Source organism: Osmerus eperlanus, chromosome 6 (assembly GCF_963692335.1).
Source record: "Osmerus eperlanus chromosome 6, fOsmEpe2.1, whole genome shotgun sequence".
Lineage (NCBI taxonomy): Eukaryota > Metazoa > Chordata > Actinopteri > Osmeriformes > Osmeridae > Osmerus > Osmerus eperlanus.
In genome coordinates this window covers 16795458-16808604 of record NC_085023.1, presented here as the reverse complement: position 1 = coordinate 16808604, position 13147 = coordinate 16795458, and the positions used below count along the sequence as shown (strand labels likewise).

At 37.8% G+C, this 13147-nt stretch overlaps 1 protein-coding gene across 2 annotated transcripts; it reads left to right on the top strand.

Moving 5' to 3' along the window:
- The first annotated feature begins 1301 nt into the window (after nucleotides 1–1301).
- fam204a (family with sequence similarity 204 member A) lies at nucleotides 1302–12808 on the top strand. Of its 2 annotated transcripts, XM_062463962.1 has the most exons (7): nucleotides 1302–1644; nucleotides 1847–1934; nucleotides 2205–2247; nucleotides 2537–2639; nucleotides 3815–3904; nucleotides 11796–11905; nucleotides 12240–12808. In XM_062463962.1, the coding sequence occupies exons 1-7, from the start codon at nucleotides 1405–1407 to the stop codon at nucleotides 12289–12291; spliced, it is 726 nt and encodes a 241-aa protein (XP_062319946.1). In that variant the 5' UTR covers nucleotides 1302–1404; the 3' UTR covers nucleotides 12292–12808. The 2 variants fall into 2 exon arrangements, with proteins under 2 accessions (XP_062319946.1, XP_062319945.1); XM_062463961.1 differs by lacking the exons at nucleotides 11796–11905; nucleotides 12240–12808 and adding an exon at nucleotides 9887–10238.
- The last annotated feature ends 339 nt before the right edge of the window (nucleotides 12809–13147 follow it).

The following is a 13147-nucleotide window of genomic DNA, read 5'->3' as shown; positions in this document are numbered from 1 at the left end:
TGGCCCAGACTATGATTCAACTCTGCAATAGAACACAAAGTCCAGTAATCAATAAAACACTGTCCATTTTATCAAATACCACAACTTTGTAGTTCATTCATTTGGCCTACCTTTAGAATTCATCCTGGTGCAGACTAAGCTTTATACCCATCAACTTGTCATACATGTAATTAAACTCTGTTATAATTCTGAGTGAGTGATACCAGTTAATAGTTAATAGTGAGTGATACCAGTTAATATGCCATCCTGGCTTATGCCAGGATGGCATAAGCCCTATCAGCCATGTTTAATATGCATTAAACTGGTCTTAAAAGTGAAAAGTTGTAAATTTCCCTAACAGGGCACATGGAGGTCAAGGAGAGAGCAAGGCCATTTATGGATGTTTTGGATTTGGTTATAAAACATTTGCCACTTTCATTCCAGAGGGGTAACACTTTATATTGATATCAGGTACTTGCTTTAATGATATTATAACCTATATATTGTATGACTGAGAAATGCAAGCACCAGATAGGCTATATTCTACCGGAGGACTCAATTGTCAATCACTTGAGCTGAAAAGGACGGAAGCATCAAATGAAAACATAACACAATAAAATCCAATGTTGTACACAACATTGCTTCATACAACTAATGTATTCAGAGGGAACTACAAAATGCACCCTTCTCTGCAGTTCGAACTGCAAGAAAATGCAACCAAAAAAGACTAATGTGAGTTTGAGTTAATGTGCAATTTAGGAGTAGATGTTTCTTTGCCAATGCCTAGGGCTATACAGGATTTGCATGCTAATCATTCTAATGATAATGTAATGCCTAAAGCATTTTGAATAATGTGTGAGCCAATGGTCACCAAATAGAATGTTTATCTTTCTGAGAACATTGTATGAGTAACACCGACAGATGTATATTATTTCACCATTGACATGCAAGTTGTAATAAACTAGAGTTACCTATCAAATAGCTGACAGGAACATCACATTTGGTTGACTACAGATTTTGGCTAAATAACTTTGTTTTACAATACGTTTGTATAGTGCAGATATTTATATCTTTAAAGTTCGCAAGTCTTTAATTTGGAAATTAGATAGTTGATAACGGCGTATCTCACCGTGTTTATCTAAGTTTCTTTCACATTTCAGTCCATAAAAAAAGAGCTGAGCTACGAAGCGAAATTGGGAGGGTTCAAGCAATCCCAGCCTATCAGCGATTCTCATCAGGCACAATCATACAAGCATATTTTTCATTGGTGGAAGGAAAAGCCCTACCCAATCGTAGCTTTTGTTTTTCAAACGTCACGTTGTGTATCCGGAAATGAACTGCTTTCGAATGCAGCCGTAGTTTAAACTTAATTGTACTTTAAGGTCTTAATATAATGCGTAGATACTGTACAAATACTCGGTAACAATGTATCGTGGACTTCTGCCTAAGGGTTTGACGGATTTAGAACTTAGTTCAGATGATGAGATCGATGCTGCAAGTCAAGAACCACAGTCAAAATCCAAAGGTCTTGTTGGATCTCTGCATAATAGCGAAGGAGAACATGGTGGGGCAGCTGTAGAAAAAGAGCCTTGCACTGCCAATGTAATAGAAAATGATCCTTCTCCTGACTGCAGCTTACCAGGAATTTCACAAGAAATGTGGCAAGTATGTGCAAATGACATAATGTACATTGGTACTGGGTAGGGCATTATAACAGCAAATATGCTGTTATGCGACGCATGATAGATTCAGCTAACCATCGGTTCTGAAGTGGTGAATAATGCATACCATGCATGTAGCTTTATAGAACATACAGGTAACTGATAGTTATGTGTCATATCAGTCGAGTAATTATTATGTTTTTCAGAAATTCAAAGAGCTACAGAAGAAAAAGGATGAGCTCAAGACAACAAAGCTGTACAGAAAAGGAAAACGGCAGAGAAAAAAGAAGAAAGGTCCGCTGCTGTCACATATAAATTAGCAACCATATTTAATCATATTGGATGTACCAGTGGACCAGTTCATGGGTGACCCCCCCCCATACAGAAATATTACCAAGAAATCATTGGGTGAAATCTGTTGAAACCAACTTACCTAGAATATAGTAGAAATAAACCCTTACTTGTTTGTTGGTGTAATGATTGTTTCAACATTTTGGCCCATCCACTAACAAGAAAGATTCTCATGTTAAGAATGAAACATTTGTTTTTTACTCTACTTCACAGTTAATAAACCTGGAACTGAGAGTATGGAATCTAACCAAAAAAGGTAATAACACTGGTAACATTTTATCCACAAAAAGTATTGTCAAATGTACTGCCGCATTGTAATTTCCTCTAACCAACTGCAACTACATCCAATTACAGACAATTCACTGACAACTGACATGTGTTGCGCTAACCTTTCTGAATTATCATTAATTTTCTAAACTTAAGAGCAGAGTTAGCCTACCAGATCCCTGTACTCTGGCTATGCTTTGCCTAACCATATAGGCCTATATTAACCATGTGTCTCTGTTACAATGTCTTGAACAATAACAATATTCCCCTCTCACTAGAGAACATCAGGTGGAGCACGAAAAGCATTGGGGTGGCCTCAAGCAGTACTTTGGCATCAATGATAGATTTCAGCCCCCTGCTAGTGGCGACCTCACTCCCCAGGTAACAAGATTTCTGTCAGTTTATTCAAACTGAAATTATATGCCAGATGGATAGGTTTCTTGACTCAAACCTGACACAATAACATTGTGTTACATTTAGTGATGAGAGTAGTTTAATCTTGACATGTGGATGTTTTTTTTACTTTGATTTATGTGGTTAACATTGGAGTAAGATGTAGATTTAATGTAAGGAACATATTTACATGATGTCTTTACAAAAGAACTAGCTTTAAAAAGTCCAGTGCTTTACAGGGCAGTAAAGAACAGGAGAAATTTGTTGAATGACCTTCTTAAACTCCAGGCATACTAGTAGGTTAGTAGTTGTATGGATGGAGAGGAAGCCAGAGAACACTTCAGCAGTTTTTAAATGTCATATGTTTTGATATATATATAAATTACCATGTAAGCAGAATAGTTGGGAATATGAAGTACAGTACTGCATATATAATGTGAAATTAGCCAAATTCAATTGGCATTTCTACCAATGCTGATTTGGAATGTTATTTTTAGCCCACTTTGTCTTTCAGCACCAAAAAAGAAGTCTTACTATCAATTCTTAAAGATAGAATTAGCAGTATTTTTTAAAGGCCTCACTCCTTTACATTATTTTTTTTTAATGGATTTCATCATTAGTCTTTCACACTTGACATTGATATAACTTTCAAATGCTTTTTCAAAATATCCCACAATTAATCATTCTGTCCACATTATTTCGACCAACTGTCTTACTGTCTTTCTTCTGCTTTCTTGTGATCTTATGTGATGGCTGAGATCTATGTGAGTTCGTGAACAATAGGACTTGAGTCACACTGCATCCTATTACAGCCTTTTGGTTGAGTGTATAAGTAGAAATGCTGCCCTGTACAGCCTTGGATAGTCTCATCTTTGGAGAACCGTCATGCTGTCGTTCACCAGGGGCATCTTTGAACCATCACTGTTGAGGCCTGTAATGGAAATGCGTAATTAAAGAGTCACATTTATGTTTGGTAATCTTCTGTAGCATTTTTTAAGATTTCCTCGCTAATATCCAATCAAAAAGGTTTTCATTTGTGAAGGGAAATCTACATATTTGTGGTAATGGCAATCATATTAAAAATAAGGCCCTGGGGACTTTTGAAGTTACTCTTTGATTTTTTTTTTCCTATTTCGAAATCTCTCAATTTTCCCCTTCTGCAGTCCGGCCTAGAAAAGAGCATAGAGAGTGCCATAGCTGGAGGGGACTTTGCCAAGGCGGAGGAGATGAGCGACAGACTCGCCACACGAGAGGTAACGTTGTGCTGATAAGAGATCTTTGGGGTGCTACTGCTGTGACAAATCAAACTAATGGATCCATGGCCATTTTTCCTGCAAAGACATGGAGGAACAAAAACACACACAGGCACATACCATTGAGAAGTCCTGGAGCCCTTTTCCATTGAGTTAATGGAAAGCCCTCCCCTTAGTTTTGAAGTGCTGCAATGTCTAAAGGACTTTTGGCTCTGCTTTTTAATGAAGCGTACATTGCTTTCAAGCCAACTGTTAAAACATTCTCAAGGTGCGAGTTTCTTACCTTTGAAGTGCATACGTCCCTAAATGCAGTGCCTGCAGTTTTGTTACTACTTGGTTCGGCAGCCATCAGGGATCAAGCAGGTTGAAGCTAATTTAGCAGAAAATGGAGCCCACACACACCAATAATTGTGATTAAGAAGACATAGCTGCTACGTTTTTGGTTAGGAATCACATCATGTCATGTTTGAGAAACGTCTGATGTGCTGTTCTTTGAGTGGTATGATGCTCTTTGTAATGTCAGGTTTTCATTTGCAACATTGATCAACATGTATTGTATATGCAAAACTAGAATACTCCTCCAGTTGTCACCATAACATCACACTTTGAAAATACATGGATGCAGGCTAGGTGTCTGATTTTCTTTGTACTGCAACAGAAAACAGACAATCAAGACGTTATGGTCTCCTCCGTTTACTGTAAGCTACTGATGGCTATACAAATGGTCAGAAACTGAAAGATAAATTAAAGTACCTGTAGTCTTAGAAAGCCTCTTAGAGCACTAGTGGATTTAGGAAGATTTAGCTGAGGTTCTTGCTTCTCTGTCACTTGCCTTGTGGCTTGCCAGGAACATGAAGGATGGATTTGACAGCAGTCTGGCATACATAACTCACTGTGTTCACATGTTGAGGAGCATAGTGCATAGACTATTATAAACTCCAAAAGTCTAGTCATCCCATGGTCTCTCCACTTTTTCAAACAAAGGCAAAAAACAACAACATTTATTATATTTTTGGGTGGAGAACTGCCGGACTCGAAGCATTATAAAGGTCCCTCTACAGTAGGCATTGTTTGTAAAACAAAATTGGCACATTGTTTTTCACTGTTCTGTATGTTCATCCTAAACATCTACCAGTTCAGCACGTATCTCCTCAAGCCAATGTGTAATAGAGGAAGATAGAAAGCCCACCCAGAATTTTACCTAATATAGTTGTTTGTTTCTGCATTTTTCAGCTATCAATTAATGATTTTGCAGCTTTGCTTTCTTCTCCTAATCTCAGTAATGAAACAATGTGTTAAAACCCTTTTTGAAACCTTACAAATTCTGTGATACATGCACTTTCATCTGTCTCAGTTCTGAGACACTGCCAGGAACTGATATTACAGGTTGCTTTGAGATTGCCTTCTCATGTATATATTTAAATATTTCTCGACTGCTTTTCTTTGTTTTAGATATGTTTTAAACCTCTATTTGGTTTAAAAGTTAAATTAAAAGTACTAAAACGACAAAAGTTGATTCAAAGTAGGTACACATTGGCATACTAACCAAAACCATGAGACAATTATGTCTTTGTTTGCATCCATTCTTTATCCCTAATACCTTGCATTGTAGAACAAAAGTGACATAGATACACTAGGATTGCAAGTGTTTGATCGTCTTTGCTACAGTATGAATGCTAGTTTGTTGATCTTCAGAACAGTATTTATTTAAAAAAAATTCAAAGGCCTAACAAGTCCCAAAATACAAGGAAAAGCTTCTGGCCTCTGAAGTAGTTGTTAATATTAGTTCAGAAGATTAAGTGGTGCAAGTCCTTCAATTAAGAGACTTGTGACTCCATCCTTTGATTATTGCATATTATTTGACACAGCTGTAAGTTGCATATGGTGTAATTAATTTCCGTAATTAGCATAGCATTAAGTGACTGCTATATATAACCAGCTCAACCTATGTCAGGAGAGTTGATAGGATCCGGCAGCTAATAGTTGAAAGATGGATTAATTGAGCATTTGAGAAACTGAAACAGTGAGAGCTCTATTTCCATCCAAACAGAAACTCTTCCGTTGCTAGGAGTAGAGCGATTCTTCATACTGTAGTTGTATTACAGTATACAGATGATGGGATTATGAAGTTTCCTGTGGTGATGGTAACACATATGTATATATAATATATTTATATATAAATGTCTCTGTCAGACCACCAGGATGACGTCTTGGTCTAGTGTAAAATGACTGCAGTACTACCCATGAACCCATGTTCTCTCTTTTGATGTTACCAGGTGCATGTTTTTTGGATGTTTCTTTTCTGTTAACACAATAGATGGCCCTATACTAAAACTAATAATTCAGTGGTTTATAAAACCAAGCCATAAGCCTTTGTTATACTCAGAGGCTGCAGTTTAAAAAGTGAGTACAATACAAAACAAAGGACTGTCACACTGTGTTACTGCTTACAGTTTCCCCTTAGCACTGATCACAGCTATTAGCGTAGCATTACCACTTCAAACCGAAACCCTTAGTCTGACACAATAGGGGGTGTCATGTCCGTTAATGTTCCAGAAGCTAAAGGATGTGAACACTGTGAGAAACACCAGTGTGGTTCCTAAAGCACAGGTTTCTTAAAACACACTGGGTCCTGGTGTAGATATGTGTAATATGACCAGGTACTTATAAAGATAAGGTATGCAAGCCTTGAGACGCAGTTCTTCAAACAATAGGTAGTTTCTTGAAGGGCTGTTATTCTTTGTCCATAAGGCAAACTTGCATTATAAGACTTCCATAACATTCATTGTTATTATACTGCAACCCTCTTTACAGAGGAACTATTCAAATCGTGTAAGCCATGGGCAAAAAGCTATACTGTGCATTAAATACAAGCCTCTGGAAAGCCTTGCTTAAGTACTGTGAAACAAAGGTGGCATGGTTGGCTTTGTTCGGAGAGACATGGCTAGTTAGTTAAAACAAAGAGCTGAACTAAGAATGTTTCATGTTATTGATGTTATTTGGGCCTTCTTCCTTTTCACTACCTTTGCCTGCCATGCATGTGTTTGTAATCAAAAATTAATGAGAATTGCTTTTATGGAAAACACTCCTTATCAGATTTCCCATGTCCCCGCCCCACATCAAAGAATGAGGCTCACACTGTCTTCCTTGCAAGGACCCCCAGGCAACTGAGAAACAGTTAAGGAAAACTCTCATCTTTGTTCCTATTTCCTTCAGCATAAGCAATTTATCACTGAATGAACTTTTATTGTATCTGTGGATGACTCACATAAAATTTTTGCCCATTAATTTTGAAATTGATTTTGAAATGGGTACTAAGCTTTTATCAAATGCTAGGGAATCTCATTTGGATTATTGTATTTCATTAATTACTTGATAGACAAAGCATACTTTTCAATGTAGATTTTTGTGCTGTTTAATTAATTTGCATGTTTTCTCTTTTAATTAGAGCCATTTAAAAAATTAAAGCCCACAGCAAAACACATATATAATTTGTTTGTAATTAGGCCTTAATTGGTGGTAGTGGAAGCTTAGCACCCTTGGTTTCTTTTTTCATGATTGCCATTTTAATGCCAGTCAGTCATTAATTAAACTGTTTTTCTAATTAGCTTATAAAACTGTTGATGGCACATCATTGTAAGTGTGAGTTCAAAGCTTGCTAATAAGCCTACCCTACTCAGAAGAGGCAAGATAATGGAGTGTGCACAAAGCAAGCAAACTTTCAGACTTTTTCAGCCCCTAAAGATGACAGTTGTGTATCTAGAATCAGATTATTATAACAGAATATGGAGACATGGCATTATACCAAAGGCTGTTCAGTAGTGTCTTCCCAGGAGTGGATCTCTTTTTACTTGCCATCTAATGCTGTTTGTCAAATTGGAGGTAAGATTACATAAACCTCTTATGCGACTGCCCTATGAAAGCCTGATTATCTTCTTTGTTTTTGAGAATATGGAAATATGGCTGGAAAAGAAACTCTCAGTATACTGCTCATTGCTTTGATTAGATAAGCAGAGTTCTGCCAGGCGGTGGCATGTTGTACTTTTTTTTACATTATTGCTACTACTTGCCTATTACAAATACATTTTTACATACAAAAAGTAGTTGACTTGATCTGGTGAGGCAGGAAGGTGTAACAGCAGTCCAATATAAGAAAATATACATTATTTACACACATACATTATTTATCAGTTTATATATGGATGATGGAGCATATACGCCTAATACAATAAATAGTAACAACCCAAAAACGTACAAGGCATGCAGATGCTAGGAAGATGGTTTTGGAACACGGTCAAATGAAGCATGAGTCTAGGTTGGTTTGCATGTCTTCATGCTAATAATGTACAGCTTGGTGTGCAGACCTAGATTTAATACTCTGACAGTGTTGTCCAGGGTTAGCTGAGACGTTCCTTTGAGAAACAGGTCAGAGGAGGAAAAGTTTAACAGAGATGGTTTTCTACCACGCTCCTGTGGTGTATAACCTCAGATGCATTACACATAGAAAACCCTTTGGGATTAAATCCAGGTTGCGCATCTCCTTTGTGCAGAACATACAGATCTGAAGCCTGCTTTTCTCACACAGGCAGTGGAAAGTGAGCCCCACAAGGTGACAATCATTAGAATACCTATACAGTAGTCAGTGTATACCGATTGTATATCGATATATTGTCATTTAAAATGAACATGGGAAATACCATTAGATTAATGGGCACATGTATGACATAATGCCACATTTACTGGATTTGCATTCCATAAACAAGCTAATTTCTATGGCAGTGATCTGACTTTTTACTCAGAAAACCATTTTCTTTTTCCTCCACACCTCCATTCTTGGAAATTAGACTGAAATTACATGTGAGCTGCCTAATCTGATATTCATTCCATTCTTATACAGCCCTGCTTTCCAAAGTTGACTAAGGCCACATTATTTAGGCATTAAGGTAGTGTGATAAGGGAATTAGGCTGGTCATTAATCGTTTACACGTCAAATGCAGCCGAGCAGCTCGGGGAGGTGATTTAGTGAGGCAAAGCCACATAGCCCCTGTTAATCCACCTCTCACACGTTTTAATTGGAAGAGGCTTCCCTGGATAGAAATTTATGAATGAGTTTAAGGCCATTGCTTCCTTAAAGCCATCATTTATTTCATATTGTTAATACCAGATTGAACACTTTTTTAGAGTATTGACATTGCTGAGTTCTATTTAGTCATATGCTCAACTATGTTTTTCTGAAGCCACATAAATGGTGTGATAAGCAGTAGCTACTGTAATAGATACTTTCTCATGTCTTTGTAGTGGGATCTGTGCATACTCATGGTTATGTTTTTTCATTGTTCATTCTGTCAGTAAACTGGATATATTTGACATGGCCTTCATAACTTATATTGCATATAGGTCTATATAACTACTGGGTCCCATGTTTGTGAGCCCACTTGAATTTCCATGACAACCCAAACATGAGTGACAACAGAAAGTGGTGCTGTTGACTTAACCCTCCTAGTGGCCCTAAGCTGCCGCTGCTGCAGTGACTATATTATGCAGTGTGGATCTGTCGCTTGCAAACCCTTCCAAAGGTCACAGCATTAATCCTTTGAATAAACCTTTGGTTAAACACAGACTGTGCTTAGGACAGACTGAAGAGAAAACAATGGTAAGAAGAAACCATTGATTGAATCAGACACTCGCAGTCTAAGATTTTTATAGTCGTTTTGGAAACATAAAATAGCCTTGAATGACTGATTTGAACAAAGAATGTGCGATATTTTGTGTCTGGTATCAGCTTCCTTTTGCATTGTATTTTTATTCCTGTCTCACTCTTTTTGCCAGCTTCTGATGTGAAAGGATTTGGCACTAAGACGAACACAAGGGGAGGGTGAAAAATCCTGAAAAGTGGATCAAAAAAGTAAATAAAAAATAATGTCATATTACAGAAAATATGAGAGGCTAATTTGTGCCGACTTTTTGCTAATTTTGTTCAAGCCACAGAAAGAGGAGCCGTCACCTGCTCGGCGCCACAGCCTGACAGTGCCAGTGATCCATGAAATAAGCTGCCTCTGGCTTTGTTCAGATAAGAATGAACAAATCTGCACAATGTACTGCTCTCGGAATCTCATTTTCATACTTGCATGCAGGCTAAAAGAAATAAGCTGTTTGCAGGCTTGATTAATCAGACATTTGAGGGCTTTTTTGTCTCTTTGATCTGTTCTGTCTCCTAGGTAACTTGGTTGACATTAATGTTTGAGCCCCAGTAAAGACAATCAGGGACTGTAGACTAAACTGATAAAAAAAATTAAAGACCTTTAACGCTTCAAAAATAGTAACTGCTCAGTTCTGAATTAGAAAGAGAAAAGGGTGGTGGTGGTGGGGGGGGGGGGGTACAGCAGTAGGTTTTTAATTTAGCATTTGCAATGTTTTGGAAGGCGTGTTTTATATACCTTTGCATTTCAAATGTTCCCCACTAGAGAGCAGGTTAATGTGGGTAATCCGTGTGTAGAAAAAAAGATAAATCTCTGGGTGTAAACCTCAGAAGAAGCCATTTAGCATCCACCACTTTTTTTCCCCCTCAGAATAAGCTTGGGCTTTTTACACAATTACTTTATTTTTGGTAAATGTTTCAAACAAGAGCTGTTCTGAGATTTGTCAACAATTTTATGAACCTCAGATTTATGATCTCAGCATGCGCTCTAGCCAAGCAAAAGCATTTAGCACCTACTTCACTTAAACATGGTGCTCAAAACACCCTGGTGAGTATTATCTTCAGGCAAATCTACCCCAAACATGAGAATGATCATCCATTGTAACTTTTCCTTTTAAAACGTTTGACTAGAAAACATGATTTATGGGCCTTAAAACCTATAAAAATGGCAAGGAATTAGAAAACTGTCATAGGATGTTAGCTTCAGGTTATGCAAACGCTTTTACAAATCTTCCAAGTGACTGTATAGATGAATGCCTCGAGGGCCCAGTCGGAGCCCAGCACTTGCAGCCAGCTGAAGCCCTTATCTTAAATCCAAGCAAAGTACCATTAATCTTTTTGAAAGACCTTTATGGCTTTTAATGTATCCCAAATTAGAACATTTTACACCCTTGGTTCCTGAAATATGGTGATAAAAAGCCTTTAGAGTTTAATTTTTCCTAGCTGCTCGCTCTGACCTGCTTAATCCCAGCATGCATTAGGAGATATTTTAGTTTCAGTCTTTCTAATAAAGTTTATCCCACTTAATTATAATTGAAACATTTTTTTCACCAGGTTTTTTTCTCTTGAGTAGCGCAGTGGTGGCACATTTCTTTATTACCTTAAGACTTTCTTCTCCCTGATTGTACTCCTCTGAATATTACAAAGAATTACCAAAAGGTTTGGTGAAATTGTTCCAAATTGTTTATCAAAGTTTGCCTCTGGTTGAATAATAAACCTATCTCTGGAGTGACAGAGAAGGCAGGATTTATCCTTTTGTTTTCAGTGCTTCTCTGTGACTTGGGTTATTGGGATTATTCTGCACCACAATACACCCAATACTTCTTTCTTGGGAGTTTGCCTTGCAGTCATAGCCATTATTTTTATTTCTTATTTCAAGGACTACAAATACTCACAATTAAATGTAGACCACATGTTAGAATGTCAGGACCATTTTGCAGATTCATGGGAAATTGTTGACTATATTATCCAGTGTGAATGAAATGATCTTGTGTGTGTGTTCATGTGTGTAGACAGTAAGTATTCTATGTTCCAACCCACAGTCTAGGAGCCATCACGGTTTGGGTGAGACAAAACAGGGACCTGCGGCATTGATGGGAAGCCACCCTGACACACGAGTTGGAATAGCTCTGCTTGCCAGAGAGACTGATTTACATTCTCTAATGGGCCTTGTCTCTGTCTCTCTCTCAATAGCTGGCCGTGAAAATTGCAAAAGCGGCCGATTGCCGTGACTTTGTGCAAAGCAAACAGGAAGCAGAGGCTTCGCGGGCAGCTCAGAAAAGGAAGAAGCAAATTGCTTGGGGGTTTGTTGTTGTTTTGCTCTTCTAACATAGTCATCATATTTTACATCACTGTGTGTTAAATAGTACACTATTTTAATTTAGCTAATTAAATTGTTTTAGGTCCTTTGTTGTGTCTTAAATGTTTGGGTACGACAGGGTTGTATGTGCAGATGCACTGTTTAAATGTGGCACCATGTTGAACTGTCACAATTTGAAGCCGATGCCAGCTGTGGATCTTTGAGTCAAAAAAATGGGCACATTAGCACACTATTCTACTTTTTTGTTGAAGCAGTATGAAACTGTATTGTAGTAAGAGGTTGTTGTTATTTAAACAGATACTTTTCTTGTATTTCAGGTTTGAAGCCAAGCAAAGATGGGAGACCAAAAGCAATATGGGATACATGTGACAGACATGGAGACATTGAATCATTGAAGACATTTGAATTCATGTTATGTTTTCAAATGAGTTAGCAGTCTAGCTCCTTCACATGTCTTTATATATCACAACAATAACAGATCAAATTAAACAGAGCAGCACACGCAGTATCTAAGATGTACAGCAGACTTGAGATCTCTCTCTCTCTGTGTATGTGTGGTGTACTTAACCTGTAGGTTCACAACATCTTGAGTGTGAGTCTTGGTACTTTATGTCTTGGTATATTCAATTAGATTTGTGATGTTGCCTTGTATGTCATTTGTATTTCAACAAACATGGAAGTTTGTACACATTCACAGACGGTTTTGAGAAAAAGGATGGAAAAAAGAGAATGCAAAGCCCATCCAGTATAAGGCAAGAATTACAAAATGTTCAAATTAATTCTCCCCAGGCACTCCATGGTGGCTGTATTGTGTTATTTTTCATTCCATTTCTGTGATTTGAGCTTTTCTGGTCCCTTTCCTAAAAATTAAATCTGGTGTACATTACTGGATGATGCGTTTATTTATTGCTGTAAAGTGGGTTAATCATGAAGGCACTCCTTTCTTCTGAGGAGCAAGAGAAAGGAAAGATTAGGGTCCTAATGCAATGTACAGGATAATGTGCGATAGGATTTGCGAGTGCAAAATGAAATTTGGACGCTGTAAACTGTTCTGAGCAGCCATAAACTGTAAGTTGAGTGAACAGAGAGCGTGTGAGACACACAAACACAGGCTTTGCTGTTGGCCTTCACCCATGCTGAGGGAGTGCCATTGTTCCTCAGCTTAAACTAGAGGCGCACAAGAGAAGCCTACACTAGCGGTGGAGGATGCCATGTTAATGTATTT

Bases quoted from the DNA above. Each gene is read 5' to 3' on its own strand.
- fam204a (XM_062463961.1), top strand. From the start codon at position 1,405: ATGTATCGTGGACTTCTGCCTAAGGGTTTGACGGATTTAGAACTTAGT. The intron at 1,645-1,846 runs GTATGTGCAAAT...TATGTTTTTCAG, and splicing joins TTTCACAAGAAATGTGGCAA to AAATTCAAAGAGCTACAGAA. The intron at 3,905-9,886 runs GTAACGTTGTGC...ATTTTGTTCAAG, and splicing joins ACAGACTCGCCACACGAGAG to CCACAGAAAGAGGAGCCGTC.